The sequence below is a fragment of the Anarrhichthys ocellatus genome, unplaced genomic scaffold (genome assembly GCF_004355925.1).
Source record: "Anarrhichthys ocellatus isolate YVR2014 unplaced genomic scaffold, GSC_Weel_1.0 scaffold11, whole genome shotgun sequence".
NCBI classification, from domain to species: Eukaryota; Metazoa; Chordata; class Actinopteri; order Perciformes; family Anarhichadidae; genus Anarrhichthys; species Anarrhichthys ocellatus.
In genome coordinates this window covers 10311571-10329993 of record NW_022280041.1, presented here as the reverse complement: position 1 = coordinate 10329993, position 18423 = coordinate 10311571, and the positions used below count along the sequence as shown (strand labels likewise).

The following is an 18423-nucleotide window of genomic DNA, read 5'->3' as shown; positions in this document are numbered from 1 at the left end:
TGTGTGTGTGTGTGTGTGTGTGTGTGTGTGTGTGTGTGTGTGTGTGTAGATGCATGCATGGGTGGGTGGCTTCTAGCGTGTGTATGCATGTGCATGCACATCACATGATCCTAATAATCTCAGCGGTGTGTTTGCACCCGTTTTGTCGCGTTCATGTGGGTCATCATGTCGATCGACTCTCCTGTCCTCCCCCCCCCCCGTCTTCCTCTCACTCAGCTCATATTATCTCTCTTCGTGCATTGCCTCCCCTTCTCACCCAACCTCTCTTCCTTTTGTATTCCATACCATTTTATTTTACTTCTTTCCTCCCTTCCTTTTCTCGTAAGTGTGACGTCCCCCCCGCCTACCGCCTGAAAATCTCACAGCTTCCCAGTCGTCATCACCATATGCTTTGGATGAGCAATGAAGTCAGAAATGGGATTTAGCCGTAGACAGTCCATTTAAATGATCGTTTTAGCCTCAGGAGAGTGAATTGACTTTACAACAGTACTTAAATAATAAGCTCTCGGGCTTTGACTATCCATGTTCTCTTGGCTTCGCTTCTGCAGCAGTTTACAGCACAATCTGGGATATCATCTGGTTTAACACGAGGATTGATCAAGTACATCTAATGGGATTTGATGAAGTCTGATCTGCCCTCTCCTATCAGTTCAGCAATCTAATGAAAATAAGCTCAGGTGGGGCAGCGGTTCAGAGTCACCGCCTTCTGGCCGGGGTTTCTGACTCAAACTCTCTTTCCTAGTCTCTCTTTAAATGACTCAGGAGGCTCTGTTCCGACCTGTTCAACTAAAAAGGGACATATCATGAAAAACACACTTTTCACAGTGCTTGTGCACATACATTAGGGTATCTGAAGTCCCTGCCAACCCACAAACTGTGAAATAAGACAACACAGTCAGTTTCTGTTGGCTGCCTAGTCTCTTAAAGAGACGGATCGTTTTAGCATGTGAAGCATGTAAACATGTTCTAGTAGATACTCAAGTATGAATGGGAAAATGAGCACGATATGTCCCCTCTAACTTAAACTTCAAATCAATATTTTTATATTTAATATAATTAATACTGTCTTTTCACTCCATATTACAATACCAATAACAATAGGTTGCCATTACATAACATATGTGACACTAGCTGACTCCTCCTTTATCTGTGCTTTAGTTTGAACATGAAGAACTAGGCTTCAGCCTCATCACACGTCTCCTTCTACTGCATCCTCCTGATCCATAGCTGGGTATTTATTTGTGTTTATGGAAGAAGAAAACACATTATTCCTAACACTCTTGTTGCTAAGTAGTATTTTTATATTATCTAAGTATATATAGCGATATTATTTTGTATTTTCTTAGTGCTATAGTGATGCTTTTTCAGCACAATCTCAGCTCACTTTAACTCTGAGCGTCAACAATCAGGACAAACAGGACTCAGCTTTGTCACATGAAGTCTAGCGGGAAATGGACAGTCATGAATTGTCCTCGGCTCTCGGTGTGTTTGCCTTTTTATAATTAATCCTCCAGTTTATTGACACAGTTCACATGCTGAACCCCTTTTTCAGACCAGCGTGGTCAGCTATCCCCGGTACCATGTTCTTGATGAGACCAACAGCGTTTATAAAATGACTGAGCAATGCTGTGCAATAGAGATAAGCTCGAGCATAGAAGCTGTAGTGTTGCGAGGTTGTATTGAATTGTGTTATTGAACTGAGTGGAATTGATATTTTATGTTGAAATAGGAACTACTTGAATAGAAACTATTTTCATTTTAAGAGAAGAACCACTTGGAGAAAGAAGAGAATCAAATACTTCTGCTGGCTCATGAGGGATTACAGCACCGACTGGACCTTCAACAGGATCTCATACCTCTGTCGCCTCTCTCCATGGAAATTGGAAACAAATCGGGTTCTCGGACTGGAAGTGTTATTAAAGTAACCTTGACAAAAAGACGATATAGGGAGATCAAAGAGCCCAGCAACCTAGTGCATCGCAGAAGTCAGAATTCAGCCGTCTGGGGATTAATAATGGCTCCAGATTGACCCAAGGCTAAGTTACTGAAGATGTGCATGTATGCAAACACACACACACACACACACACACACACACACACACACAGGCAAACACTTGTTGGTACACACAAAAAACAGGACTCACCCTTTTTGGCGCCGGGACACAAGCGCATCCACATGAATTGCTTATTCTGCATTACGAGTTATATTGCCTTTTCTCACTCTCCCATCCGCCTCACACATACACTCCATCTCTTTCAATTCAGCTCAAAGGGCCATCTCTTCAGGGCTTCTGAAGCCGAGGTGGCCAGTGGCAGTGAATGCAAATTACCCCTCCTGCGCACACACACACACACACACACACACACACACACACACACACAGCTCCCTCTGCCAGGCCCCGCTGCCTCCCACAGCACTGAATGGTAAGGGCAGGGAGAACGAAGGAGAAAAGGGAGAGATTAAAAGAAAGGAGGGAGGCATGAATAGACAGAGAGAGCAGGAGGTTATCCAGAGGTAAGGCCTCCTCCTCTGGGGGGGGGGAACAAGTCTCCCGATATGTTCACGTAGGAGAAAAGTCGATGCAATGCTGCCGCGCAATTCATCACTAGTTAGCAAGAGTAGCTGCCGGGTTCAAGCTGACGCCGAGTATTAATGACGTTCAGAATAATCCATGGAGTTGTGATTACATCATCTGATTTAGAAGATATGCTGATGTACACACACGCACACACAGAAAAACACAATTTCACGTAAATTATTATCTTGTATTTAGCTATTGCATTATTTTTTAACACATTTCTGAATCGTACTAAGTGGTTTCATGCATTCTTCAAGATCGTTCGATAGATTATTTTACTGAAATGCATTATAAAGGTACACCTAATGCATTATAATCTACTAATACCACTGTATAATTATACTTATACCCACTCATACATATTCATACTGCTTTATATCAATAATAATAACACATAATAAACCATTTTATAATTGCATACGGTCAAGTATCATAATTGTTTGTGATTGACATTTTCTGACATTTTGTATTATAATTCCCATTGCTGTTTTACTTTGTATACATTTTTTATAATGCATTATAATCACTGTTATAATGTATTATAATCAAAGTGATTATAAGTTACTCTGTGGTCATTGTTTGCTTTCAGTAAAACTAAAAATATCAATTCATCTATGCAAGAATGACACAAAACGTAAAGTTTTACTTCACTTAAAAAAAGCATGACCACTTACAATGTGTTTTGATTACTGTTATAAAACATTATGAATATGTATGTGTGCTTATAACTATAATAATAGTGTTATAAGCAGATTATAACACATTATGAGTATGTTTATAATGTATATTAGACGTGGGTGTCACATGTAACTCATCTGTTTGCTTTTTTAGAATTTGTCCACAAATGATTCTGCATTGCAAGGTCAAGCGTAGTAGTGTAGTCATTGGTCACTAACCAAGAACTTACATCCAGTATCAAGTGCAGTCAGACGGGCAGTCGAGGCTTCTCTCGGCCGGTGCTGTGAGGCAGAAAAGGCACAAACAAAAAGGAACAGCAGCGTGCACTGCACACCGATGTCAGCTCACATTTCAGCACCATGGACAGCGCCAGAAGAACCAGTCCTGATACATGTGCACACAACCAAATCAGATTCACTGCAGTGTTCTCTGCTTCTCCCACTCATGGCTATTTAGGCATCACTCTGCACTACTCACCTTTTTAGGAATCCCTAGGAGAAAGTTAACCATTTTTCTAAACTACTCAGACTCTCTATCTACTCATCTAGCAGTGGCTTAAATTCACCTTGTATTAATTGTACGGTACTTTTTACAGTACTTTTCTAGACTGCGCAAGACAATTAACTGTGTTTCTCATGCTTTCCTTTATTTTATAGATGTCTTTTGTGAATTACTGGAAGATATTAACTCTACTGGATTCAAATACAGCACTTTTTGCTTTAATCTGTCACAACTGGGTAGACAAGGTGTTGTAAGTGAACATTTAGGAGCCGCATAGACTAGTGTTATAATCCTCCCTCGACATTCAGACTACGACATGGCGAACAAATAAATAAAAACTCGATCAAAAGTTTGTTTAAATGCTGTCAAGCGTAAATTCCTCTGGTGACTATCAATCAAACTCTCGTCCATTTGATTCAAAATGTTCAAGAGTAAGGATGTTTATTGCCTCACCAGTGATACAAGTATCGCTGGGAGAGGCTCCGTAAAAGAAAAAATAGATAGTAAATGTAAAAAGACATATAAAATTAAACATAATAACACAATATAAGAAGCAATAAAAATATCCTTTTAAGAAAAACAACAGGGCAAACAAATTCATTCGATTTCATTCGATTTAGCGTGTTATCTAAACTTAAAGTAATTGGCAGTTCAGCTTAAAAGGTTTAAAAAGTGTCCAGTAATGTTTTAGAAAATTGAAAGAATTCCTCAGCCGGCCGTAGCCAAACAGACAAAATATGGGCCTTATTGTCAGAGCACTTCAGCAGTTAGTCGTGGATTCTACAGGGATATGAGCAATTTGTCCAGAAGGCACTTGGTCTATTAAATGTTTTATTCTTAATCAAGGTGTTTTTTATTGAAATATCCAATCAGCGGTACACAGAGCTGGATTTTACAGTAAGTGCAACAGCTCCAGGTTTAGTCAGTAGGTGACACAACGGATTACACTGTTGCTGTTTTGTGTGATGCAGCTGGGGGGAGATAGCTTGGCTTGAAAGAGAGATGGCAATTGAACTGTCCAAAAGCATTAAAATAACATGTTTCCTACTATATCAGTCAGCTCGGCCTTATTTCCCAGGAGTCTCCTTTATTTTTGCGTTCAAGTTTAACAGGATTTCCATCCCATCTTAGAAGACCTCAGTGGGACAAATTGGTATAGATGGGAAGTCTCTCATGATTTGGTAACTCAGTGATTGCAGGCAAATTCAGAGAGGACACTTCCTCTCATAGAATATGCACAGCTGGCACACATAAGGACGGGGACAGTTGAGGAGCCAAAAGAATACACAAAGAAAGTGGAAATGGGCATGTGTCTGCATCTTGGTGTCTCTCCTGGGCCTTTGACCTAAATTAGTCCCCGTGCTCCATCTTGGCGCTCCCTCAGTGTTCCACTCTGTCAGCATTAGGAGCTCTGCCTCGTCCGCTCTCTGGTTAGTAACGTCCCAGTGCTGCGGCCCGCGGTGGGAAAAGCTCTTACGAGGCCGGCCTGTGAGGAGGAGATGGATTTAGATGGAGGCAGGGAGGAAAGATGGCAAAGGGTCAGCCCCGAAAACAAGCTCTGTGCTTCAGCCCTTTGTGTCCGCGCTCAAAACACATTCAGCTCTTTTACTACAGACATGCTGACACGGCTGTTTCCACTGACCGTAGCCATTGTGAGCTCGAACGTGTTTTCAAGTAGCATTTACGGTTACCTTTTAGACATTTAGCTGACAGCGTCGGACACATGTCTGCAGCTTGCACTGTGCAACAATAGCATTTTTGTGCACCAATTTAAAGGGACAGTGTGTTGGATTTGGTGGCAGCTAATGGTTTGCAACCAGCTGAATACCCCCCCGTCACTCCTCCATTTCCACGATTGTGGTAACCGAAAGCTGCCGAGTGCAAAAGCGCGGTACCTGGGCCTTAGACTGAGAAAAAAAGATGAAGGAGAGGAGGAGGTGGGTAGAGAAGACCACTGTGTTACATGTAATGGAAACTGCTGTGGTGTTAGAGCAGCAACAGGAGTTCAAAGCCCACATGGACAGATAAACAGTGACGTGCTCTTGGATCACACTGGAAGGTTGTTGCACAGATCACCAACAAGCCTTTGTTTAGGTCAGAAGTAGCCCAGGGGTTGAATGACTCTTCAAACACACAAACGCAGATTGGTTCCTTTGTGTTTTTCATGGACAAAGTCAAGGAAAAACCGAGGTACCGCAGGGATTACCTCAGAGATGAAATACTACATGAAATGGCAACGGAGCAGCTGAGCCTGTCGGTGTTTTGATAACATAACCTCCCGCCAATTTTTTCCTGTTTTCCCTTTACCGTCTCCTCCTCCTTCCCCCATATGTCAAGACAACATAAAGACTCTTCGCTCTTCAAAGGTTAGCCCAATAAAGAGCACACGCAGCTCTGCTGACAAAACCGCAAATGTCAAATGGCAGGGAGGAAAGGGAAGGCTTTCCTCAACTCGCCAGTTATCTTTTCCACGAGGAGACAAACCTGACGCTGTTCTGACAGACCCAGGGTATCATGGGAGATGGAGTGAGTGTCTCCTGTAATCTATCACCTCTGGAGCAGAGGGAGTCACGGCAACGAGTTTGGAATTGACTGGCTCAGTACACACACTATTACTTTTCTATCTAAGAAACTGTATTAGTGGTTTCTACAGTATAAACATTTGTACTAAGAATTATTATTATTTTTATACATGAATAGAATCAGATCAAATGATACAGTTGCTTGTACGGCTGCAGAGCATCTATTGGAGCTCTGTCTGTCGTCATGTTTAATGATGTCATCACTCCAAAAAATGGGGGATTTTTTGTTAATGTAGTATAAATGAAATTCATGGTGCTGTTAGATTTCTGCAAGACTGCCCCGTCAATACAGGTGCGTGCACGTTGTTTGGATGGAACTGCAACCAATATGCATTGAGACAGAATATTTCCATAGATAAAAACATAATTAAAGTAAATTTAAAACTCAACAATACTCTGGAGTTATTGAAGTGGATCTGTATCTGCATCTGTGCAGAAACACTGAGTTTAAACAGGATGACCAGGCATGCAAGCAAAAAACACTGCGCTGCATTCAAATGTTGATGTAGCATTTGAATGTCTATGAATGTCAAAGCTTCCAACTGTTCAGTACAGCCCGAGCTGCTTGTTGATTTTGAAAGCAGTCAGTTAGAAGATAACATGCTCTCCCACCACCTACCGCGTTCAGGGGAAGATATAGTAGATGTGTACGTGACGTTGTCAAGAGTTATCGCTCTTGGAGAGTGATCGCACACACGCATGTCACCGCTAACGCATAGATTTCCACCAGGCCAAGAGTAGAAATCAATGTGCTGAAAAGGGGGGGGGGGTTTAACACTGGGGATTCAACGTGACATATGCACGAGTGCAACTATTGGATTTCTTTGCTTTATTTGGCCACCTTATGAAAAGTCAATGGAGCTCACAATCTCCTGTTCTGCACAGTATTCGTGACTGAAAAGAGCAGGATGGGTAAAGGTCTGAGAGGCGGTTGGTAATCCTATCATCATTTTAAAATGACTGTATTGTCTGGCAATACTTCTATAGTAAGTGCACAGCAATCCAGATTCAAACAGGAATCTAAACTCTGAAGCCCACATTTGTAGACATAGTGTATGCATGAACGCATGAGCAGATAAGCCTACGTGTGTGTGTGTGTGTGTGTGTGTGTGTGCGTGTGTGTGTGCGTGTGTGTGTGTGTGTGTGTGTGTCTGTGTCTGTGGCTACATGGGGAGCAAATGGCTTTAACCTTCATGGCTACTCGATCATCACCACTCCGTAAATGTCACTACATCTGCCCCTCCACTCTCTACATCTATGTTTACCTCTCTCTCTATCTCTTAGCTGTCATCTCTTTGTCTTTAGATTCTTTTTTCCCCGTAAACCTCTCTTATTTTGCAATGCAACACTTTTAACCTTGTATTTCCCATCTCTGCTTCCTAAGTCTTGTTCTTTCCCTCCTTACCTCCCATGTGTTTTTTTTCTCCCTTTTCTCCTGATATATGTTGCTACTGTTGCTAACTTAAATAAGCTTTTTATCATATTTGCTTAAAGTCTTAGTATATCTCGACAGTAGTGCACGAGACAGACAATCTGTGATACAATCTGGTTCCTCTGCCTCCTCTTAGCGCTCCTAATGGCATTTGCAAGATTCCGCCGTGCCCAAAGAAAAAGCAGAGTAGAAGGAGTCCTTAACGCAGCTGCCTGTGAAGTCCGTGAACTCCGAGCTGTTTGTTACTTTGTTGCCTATTTCGTGCCTCAGATGTTTTCAGAAACATATCTCAGTGTGCTGTTTAGCTGTAAAATGAGAAAGTTTGTGACCCGGCCGCCATGTTGGAAAAAGAGCCAAAACCAAGCTCTGCCCCGCCGGCCGGAGCAAACCGTCTCATTAGTAGTGACCGAATCAGTGCTCCCTAGTTCGAGTTCAGGATCAGTGATAGCTGCTTTAGACACTCGTCGGCTCTGATTGGTTGTTTTTCTCCGGGCGCCCTGGAATCTTTGATCTCCTTTAGGAGCGCTAAAAGGAGGCAGAGGAACCAGATTATCTGTCTCATGTACTACTGTCAGAATATAGTGACAGTTCGAGCACATATATGACAAAAAGCTATTTTTGTTAAAGTTACCAACTGTAGCTTTAAACTCTTTCTCCCACCTTGTTTACTTCCTGTTCCTCTGCCATTAGAAATACCCCCGAGCCACACTTTCCTCCTCTCCCTCCTCCCCTCCCACATATTAAGACTTTTTTCCTCTCATTTTTCTCCTCTGCGAACCTTGATACCTGTACAAATGACAGACTCGTTACTTTCTATAGCATACACAGCTTTTCTCTTTCTCTGTCTCACCCAATTCCATTATTTTGAAAAAACGCATTTCAGCATAACCCATGTGTCCTTCTCCTTTCCATTTCTTTCCATTTAATTTTCGCCCATCATCCAGGTTCGAGCGATATTTCTCCAGCTCTCAGTCTGAGGCTTGAGAAAGAGGCAGCAGGAGAATGAAAATTGGGAGAGAGCGGGGAAAATGGCGGACAAAAAACGGAGTGGGGAAACAGAAAAGGAAAGTAAAAAGATACATTATGAAAATAAAAAAAGACAGACAGACGGAAATAGCGGGGAGGGGGAGATGTCGAGAGAATCCCGGCTGAATCCTTGTGGCAGTAACACGTGTACCAAACAGTTCTGATTTATTCAGACACATATGCCGAGAAGATACGAGTCTCACATCAGCTGAAGATAGCGTTTCAATGAAAGACACAGTTTATATTACTCGACATGACACGGTGCCAGTCAGAAACAGCCAGCTGTCAAATTCTGTATGTTGCATCGAGAAAAAAGTCAGCACATTCAGTATGTACATACATCAGCTCCAGCTCACAGTCAGCTGTTGTTACTAAAGAGTCCTTCTGATGCTCCATCAGAGGCAAATAAACATGACCGTAAGTGGAACAATACTGTGTCTTAACAAACATAATACCTCCTTGCCATCTGTCCACGTTCATCTTGCCACTTCAGAAACATTTTCAAATTACAGTACAGCAACAGTCCCAAGCTGTTATTCAATCCCACACCCTTGTGATGTATTAATACATCTAATCACTAACCGTCTAACCTTCCACGCATATTAAATGTGACCTTTTTTATGTGCATACTCTCAAGAGAAGAATGTAGAATGAGATTAAAGCGCGTCAAAGCCTGCTCAAGCACAACACGTCTAATTCTCAAAGCCCCCAAAACAAGGATGGAAACAATGTTTTAAATTAGTGCAGCACAATAAAGTTATCAAGCATGTGGAAAGTGTAGATGTAACCGACTTTTTAATGCAAGTCTTTTCTTTATTTTTCCCTTTCAAAGCTACAAAGAAATGGCAAAGCTAGTGCATTCAGGCTACACAAGGCAAGACAGAAAATCAAAATGTACAAGTTCATCAGCTATTTATCCCCTATAAAGCCTTTGTTACCCTCTCGCAGACTGCTAGAACAAGCTGGGACGCCATCATGACTGTATAATTTGTCTTTGTCCCGTAACATTGAAGTCCCTGAAAAGCCTATTATTCACCGAATGCTGCTACCGGCGAGGTTACTGCGAATTGATTGAGATGGACAAGCAAGAAGAAGAGCACCCGAGTCCTCGTACAAAGTCTTGCGACTCAAAGGGAACACAAAGGACATGGTATCATTCGATAGAAAAGAGCAGAGGGCCACATACACACTACACGAGTCCTGCAATCTGCAGCTTTAAATTGATTCATCTCACAGCTCTATTACATGAACGATGAAGGCAGTCATCTGCTGTTTTTCACTGCCTCTTGCTCGCTAGGTCTTCACATTCTGTATTCTGTAACGCCGTCTGACAAACAGCCACGCAAATCACGTCCTTTAATTGAGGGAACTGAATTGAGAGCTAATGACACGAGAGCAGCAGATTGTGACAGGGTGACTGATGACGACTATATAAATCCATTCAGAGTATTTCTGAAGGGTGAGCGGAGAGAACATCACCTGACGGGACGGCGAGCTCTGCCGGCTCGCACAGCATCCCGCTTTAACGCGCCCATTCATGCCAAAATGGACTGTAGTGTAGTCACAGTTTACCCATCTGTGACCTGCCCACACACACACACACACACACACACACACACACACACACACACACACACATAGCGTGCACGCACACATGCACAGTTTGGGGACTGAGAGAGCAGCGGTGGCGCGCGGCAATGAAGCAGTCTGCTGGCCTTCCTGCCTGATTCTCTGCACATTTAACGACAACGCGTGAAATAGAAAATGCGACTCTCCGTCGTCACATCTCACTTATCCCGGGTTACTCATCTTCAGCCTCCTGTCACGCGTGCACACACACACACACACACACTCGTGGACAAAATCTTATTGAGTTATTTGCTGCATTTTTGCTCTAGGACAATATCCCCATCTCTTCTCTCTCACACACACACACACACACACACACACACACACACACACACACACACACACACACACACACACAGTCCTGCGTACGAGCGTCCATCATTTATGGCCGACGCTCACTCACAAGCTGTCAGACTGCGTTCCACTTCCTCGTACATCATGTCGGACTAGCACACATTGCCTAAATGAGCTACTGAACACCTACTTACTCTTGTGCCTGCACACAAACACACACTCGCTCATATCCATAAACACAAAGTAATAAGCCTCTTTCTTTGTACGGGCTGCTGCCCGCCTCAGTTCTCACAATGGTACCAAGTGATAGGTGTTGAAACCCTGACACAAATGTGACAAAAAGTGTATGTATATATATTGTACATTGCTATGTTCTCTGGGTCTACGATAGATACTGAATAGGGCTGGATGATATATTGTTTTAGATCCATCTCAATTTTATTAAAGGTGTTCAATTTGAAAGTCAGAGCATTAATAAACTGCAGCAGTTTGCATTATGGTGCACTGGACACTGAAACAGGAACCTCTTCCTTATTAAATCTGCACACCTTCTGAAGCCCAGCTTCCAGTTTCTTTTACCGATAACCGGTGATTTCTTCTGTTCATATTCAGTCTTATTCAACTGTTGCTCAGAGGAATCTTTGTCTCCTTCTGCCCTTTCAGTCTGGTTGACCCGTTGTACATTCATACAAAATAACATCTATTCGTAAAGAGCATTTTCTGCAACCTAAGAGCATGAAATATAATTCAAACATATCGTCCTCTCATCCATCTGACTGGAACAAATCCAGCTTTTGTGGCAGGCCATCCTAACTTTTAAACAGCAGTGTATATCCAACCCACATAAAGTAATCAAACCTACGGTCAAAAGCAATGAATTAAGATCTGCTACTAGCAGTAGTAGTAGCAGCAGAATAGTTCTTTATGCACTATGTGTGTGTGTACATCCACCCGCCATCACACCATCACACTCTCATCCTTCATGCAAATTATGGTAGATGAGTTCTTCCAGCTGTAAACGAACAGATAAACCAAGTGGCTACATGATAAATGTAGGACATTAATAAGACCAACGCACAACAGAAAAGTTTGCAAACAAATCTGATGTAAATGCTTACTTACTCATAATACTCAACTTCATCATCACACAGAGGGACACTCCTCTGCTGCAAACCCCCCAGTAGAAAGGCCCTTCATGTTGCATCTACTTCATATCGTCATCCGTAAAAGACATATTGAATGAGCAACTGGTTGAGCTGGAGAGCATTGATTGAACATTGACAATACATGAGTACACAGCAGTGAAAAGGAAAGAAACACTGTCAGTCTTTCCCTTGATGTCGGACACAGCTGCACGTACACAGTTCAATAGGCGCATTAACACAAAACACGTAACGAGTATCGATTCTCTTTCGTCTCTCTGTTGTTTTTTTGCTGAAACCTCGCGTGTGAATGTTTTCGTCTCCACGCACCTTCTTGCGTTCCAGTCCGTGCCGGCTGTCTGCATGTTCTGCATGTGCACTGTGTGAGGAATGCGTTAAAGGGTGACGACGCGCGTGTGTCTGTGTGTGTGGCCTTCGGGAGAAGTGGAGCCAAACTGAAGCCTTATATAACCGGCTTAGAAAGTGAGCTGCAGTCGGCCGGCAACACGGACACGGCAAAGAGAGAGAGGAGAGAGGAGAGAGAGCGGGGAGGAGGCAGTTTCACAGAGGGGGAGGAGGACAAATAACTTTAGGTGCAAAATACCCTCGAGCAGCTTCTCTTATGCATGTAGCACAGGTGATGGTTACAACATCTGGAAAAGAACATGCGTCATACAACTGCTTTAGTCTAATTCACCTTTTTATGTCCTTTTTTAGACATGTGCTGAAATGTACTATTACTGTTCTGGATGCATTATATTTGTATTTGCTGTGTGTGTGTGTGTGTGTGTGTGTGTGTGTGCAGGGGGTTCAATTGCACACATCTTCCTCAGCACCTTTGATTGGAAAGTGAAATGTCCAGAAAAACAGCTATTTTTTCCTCTCTTTCTGCTTGATTCACACTGCTCGGCTCCTCGCCCACTCGTTGCAAAAAGATGCCAATCAAACTCCGTTTTTACTCTTTCTCTCAGCGGGTTGCCAGGCCGGTAATGGCTGCTTGATTTTCTGCTATCCCCATTCTGTGTATTTTCCTCCCCCAAAAAAAGTGTTGCGATGTCTCGTTTCTTTAATGGGCTGATTTAAACCTCTTTATCACTCTGACATTGTGCTGTGTGTCACGAGAGTTATAGGAATCGTATGTAATCAATTGGCTGCAGATGTAGTTTTTACTCCCATTAGTTAATTATCTTAAAAGAGAAAAGACAGTATTAATCCCTACTTCTATTTCCCTGTTTGAGAGAAAAATCTAAACTCAAGGTCCACTTACTCGCTCCGTCGTGGCTTTCAGCTACATCTCACCTTCCTCAGTTGAATGAGTTTGCCCAGGTCTCCATCGCTGAGGGAAAAAGTTCCATGAAAAGCCAGTAAGAGGACCCTGAGCTCAGGAAACAACTGTATCCAAGGACAAGAATGAACTTACACGCTCAGCGATTTACCAGATTTTCCTGGTGGTAAAAGCTACTGAAAAGCATCTTAAACCTCAAGCTGTAGCCACACATATTATGAACGTCTGCTTTCAGGTTTTTAAATTCAGTTTACAGGTTGGTAAGAAAATATTGTAAACCTTACCTTTAATGTTATAAATATTACCTTTCAGTGTCATTTTAAAATCCATTAGCCGTCATGAATCAAGTGTGATGCAGTGTTTTTTGATGGGGTCCATGGATGGCGGTGTTGCTCAGTTAATCCGTCCACCACTGTGGTCCAGACTGACGTGTCTCATTAACGTTTGGCCGGATTGCCATGATATTCTGAACAGGCATTCATGGTCTCCAGAGGATGATCCCCTGATATTTCACGGCAGGTCAAATGTATCACTGAAGCGGTGGAACGTCCACCCAAACATGCACGATGCCCAGACAATGAATCCTTATGGTGATGCCCTGACTATTCCTAAAGAACAAGTTGACAAGACAAAATGAATGACATTCCCATCAGCCTCAGCTGTACTTTAGCTGTGTTTAGCTCTTATTAGCAAATGTTATCATGCTAAACAAAGATGGTGAAGAAAGGTTAACACGTTGACCTTACCACACAGGGGATGGTTTTTACTCCTCCCATTTACACCAACCAAGAATATAACACATCGTGGATTGGACAACTTTGGAATAATCATTTAGCGGTTCATACATTGGAAGGGAACAGGTTGGCACCAAATAACAAAGGACCACATGGAAAAAGAAACAGCTTGCAACACTAATGGACTTACAGGAAGAGCCCGCTCTTTATGAATGCTGGAGAACACCACATCTTAACTCAAGGTCTGCTTACTAGCTTTGTCCAGAGCTTTCAGCCTGGGTTTAGGGCTGAGTGATGGCCAACATCTCCTGTCACTATACAAGCTGTTTCTTTAGTAATTCAAGATAAATAGTCTCTATCAAGTAACCACATGGCTTTGGATACTCGTATGTGAATGAAATACTTTGTAAAAACTTTGGACTTTGTAAAATCAGATTATTTTCTCATTTAATTCAGAACTTTAATGCGAAATATTGAGACATTTGAGTTAGTTTGTGTTTGTTATTATCAATTTAGACGACGTAATTCTGTATCATGATATTTCGATATGAATTTATCTCATCATGATTCCATTGAACGATGATAGATGATCACAGTGAATTATCGGCCAGCCTTACCTGGGTTGTGTTCTTCATGCCTTAAATGACGTCCCTAATTGTATTTTGTGTATTTTAGGATTTAATGTAACATTTTGTTGTGTACATTTTTATTTTGAAATGTCCCGTGTTTGAAATGCTGCATCCAGGCTGCTGGACGTTCACGCGTCTAATTCTGCGGAGGATTGACAAATATTCAGCCATCTTGTCGTCGATGCTTTTAACCATTTTCTCTGTCGACGCCCCGATGAGGAGCAGACTCTTCCAGTAAGTCACGTAGTGTTAGAGAAGTTCTTTTATTTTCAAACATTCATCTGAATAAAATCCAGTTTCCTTTGCCAAACCGCAAAGTTGATTCATAAGATGAAAGGAGAAAAGTATTTTTGCAGAAGTACTTTCTTTCTGAACGCTGAGGTCAAGACTATTTTTATTCTAACATGTCTTGTGAAGGATGAGGTGAACAGTATAAATACTGTATATGGTCTTTGTTTGTCTCTTTTCTGTGACATCTGCACATGAATGCAGCGTACTGTACAATAACAATGACGACTGCGAGCATGACAGAACAAGATCAAGTTCAAAGCTGATTTTGTATTTTTTCTTAAATGCCTCACTTCCTCATAATGACTCTGTGAGAAGAAGGAGGGTTGATGACACAGTCAGGTTCCCTGAATGTGACACGAGCAGTTCATCAAGGAATAAAAAAAGAGACATGATGATGGAAGGAAGAGAAGAGGTTATTTTCCTCTTTGATTCCTCCTCTCTCTCTGTTGTCTCTTCCTTCACTCCACCACTCTTTTATAATTTACCAAATAAAAACAGCCAGTGGGCAGATGGGGATCAAACTACGTTCACCTTTTACCTGCACTCCTCAGCGCAATTAGCGTCACGCTAACTTGTCATTTCAAATTGACACACTGCTGTTGTGCTATGTAATTATTTACCCGTCTGGGGAAAAGCTCTCTGGTATAACCAGTAAATAATGACGAACACACACCCACACACACACACACACCTGGGCCCTGATTTATCTGCCACATGTTTAAAGTGCCGTTTACCATTACAGGGTCATCGTGTGTGTGTGGTTGTCTAATCAAAGGTACCTCTGTGTTCAGTGTGTCGATCTAAACAGGTCTCATTGTTGTGCAACCCTTTACATGTCCTGTGTGCTTTTACTGCTGGAAGGTTGGGGTTAAGATTTGAAGGGTTTGAGCATCAGGACCCGAACCCTGCTGCTCTTCCTATAGGTGTCCTCTTCTTTGCCTGTTCTTTCTTTTTTTTTTTAAAGAATCTGTAATTTTTCTGGTCACATGGTGGGAGGGAAGGGCTGGGTCCTGTTCTTTAAACCTCAGAGGCCTTATTACTCCACGTCCCCCCGTCCCCCTCCCCCCACCACCAACCACACCCGCCACCCACCCAGCTCCCAAGACAAAGTTAGGCTCAGGGAACAAAGAAGGTTTAACGGGGAGAGAGAAAGACGGACCATGAACAATAGCAGCCGTTTCCTTCCGCAGGGGGAGAGAAGAAAATCCAAAAAGCAGTCTTCTTTGATCTTGTGTCTTTTCTTGTGATAAATCTGTGTCTGTGATGCCTTTTGTTTTTGCTTTTGTACTATTTTTAAAGAAAAAAAGAAACCCAACACAAAACAATAAGCAACCATGAACTCTTGCTGATTTGTCCTTTTTGCTCTTTCTTCTTTTCTTTTTTGATATTCTTTTTTTTTTCGTTTTTTGCCAGTAATCTTTTTTGAATTTTGTCTTTTCTCTTTTTCCCCCCTTTTTTTCTTAACCCTAGGTCCGCTCACAAAAAAACATGATGATTCTTCAATGAACAAGCCTCGAGACGAAGGTATTTTTGTTGCATGTTTTTCCTTTTTTCTTGTTTTGAAGTCTTTTTGGGGGCTGTGTACACATAGAGTGGAAAACACACACACAAGTCAAACATCTCTTGGGTGGGACTTTGGATATGAGATGCATACCGATGTGTTGGTGTAAGTGTGTGTGCTGACCGTTGCTGACTTTTGCCTATGCAAATCCTAGCCTAATAACAATAATAATAGCCTTATATAAGGCCAGGCTAATGGAACCCAGAAACCCTTCATTATACGATCATCTGCAGGCGGTGGTTTGTGTTTTCCAGAGGTCGTCATCTGGCTCTCAAATAAAAGAGAGCCTCGGACATCATCATCTCCACTGTGCCCTTGAAAATACATTGGCCAACTAACAGCATTGTCCCAGCGCAAACAAAGCACCTATTGAGACGAGCTTACACAATGAGGTGCATTATTATTGCGCCTCAAGCCGCAGCTCAAGGATGAAATTGCTATTGAGTAAGGACCTACACAAATATTAAGCTAGCCTCATTCCAAGTCAATGATGATAACATCAAATCAAGGAAGGAACAAAAAAATAGAAATTGGGGACATCCCAGGACACTGGTGCCCTACTTTGGAAGATTACACGGTGGAGGTGATTTTATCTGCTCTCTCACCCCCCGCCCCCCCACCCTTCCTTGTTCTTCTGGACTTGTTTCTTGGAGAAAAATATGACTGATGATATTTTGATACATATTTCTCTTCATGCTATTTGGAGAGGGTTGTGAGGTTGAGTCTTTTTTTTTTTTTTTCCTTTTTTTCTTGCTCTTTGATTTGGGGTATTTTTTGAAGTTGGGAGTCGAAGGAAGTTTGACACAAGAGGATTTTCTTGGTGATCAAATGCACCGGCACAGACGCAACTTTTCTTCAGCCGCCGCAGTCAGCAGGCATGTACAAAAACAGCCGAGCCCAGTCAAGAGGCTCTCCACCTTCCTCTAAATATGTATTTCATCCCTCGAATGAGTAATTCACAGATACTTAATAATAATTATCTTGCTTAACAATATACAAACAAGTTTCTCTGTCAAGAAAAAGGTAGAGAATGTACTTTGCATAAGACTACATATAGGTTGGAAGAATACAGGTAACCCTCTGCCGCTGGACAGGTATACTGGAAATGACTCACTAATATAGTCCTGTTAGTTACACTGGTACCAGAGCATGAGCCGGGATTCTAGTACCACTGAAGTCATTATTATAACCACAACCCCATTCATTGAAAAGAATAAAAACTTGGCAAGTCACTAAAAAAGTTCAGCCTGTAAAATTTTAGGATTATTACATTTTCTTCTCATTTTCTTCAATCATATATCTATAAAAGGTTGGTTGCACATGGTAATAGTTATATCAGTGATAATAAAGTTGTAATAATACCATGCAATAACCAGGTAATAACTTGGTATTAACAATGTGTGTATCTGGGTAATATTACACTGAAATGGATGTTACTATAATTAATTCTGTACATCTTACATAAATAACCATATAAGATAGCAACGAGTCAAAACAACAATGTGAGAACCTGCTAACAAAATGGTGATACGGTGACATTAATGTGATAATAACCTGGTAATAATGAGGTAATATAGGTTGATATTTTCACAATATTATAGGTTACTATCAGCGTAATATCTCCGGATCTGGACCCAGACTCCATTGTATCCAGACCCTGAACTTAAAACTGATAACTGGTAATTGAGAATTATAAAATTTTGACGGAGCGCTTCTATTTTAACCGGCGCAGCTTTTCTAGCCTTTACAGCACACCGACCAGTTACATGCATTGTAAATCACATCACGTGATGCTGCTTAGCCAATCAAATGTGTGTATTCCAACAAGTTTCCCGACTCAGATGAGATTTACACACAAGGGGGAGAGACGAGGAAGAGTAGGAGGATTACGTGAGTCAGAGAAGTTATTTCTCATGACGTTCTCCAAAAAGAGAAAAGCGGTCAAAGAGTCCAGCATGTCATTATGTTCAGAGACCGTGACCATTATTAAAAGTGGTAAATGAAGCGCCACTACGAGGCAAAGAACAAATCTTCTTAGCAAACGTACCCACTCGAATCCG

General features: G+C 41.9%; 1 protein-coding gene across 4 annotated transcripts in view; it reads left to right on the top strand.

The window, feature by feature from the left end:
* The window catches only part of nlgn2a (neuroligin 2a), a 163085-nt gene that overhangs the window by 69409 nt on the left and 75253 nt on the right, over positions 1-18423 (top strand). For 3 of the 4 annotated variants that reach the window (XM_031850808.1, XM_031850810.1, XM_031850809.1), the window contains one exon: positions 16273-16326. The exons of the other annotated variant lie outside the window; for it this stretch is intronic. In XM_031850808.1, the coding sequence (XP_031706668.1) occupies positions 16273-16326 (54 nt within the window). The remainder of the gene's footprint in view (positions 1-16272; positions 16327-18423) is intronic. 4 annotated transcript variants of the gene reach the window in all.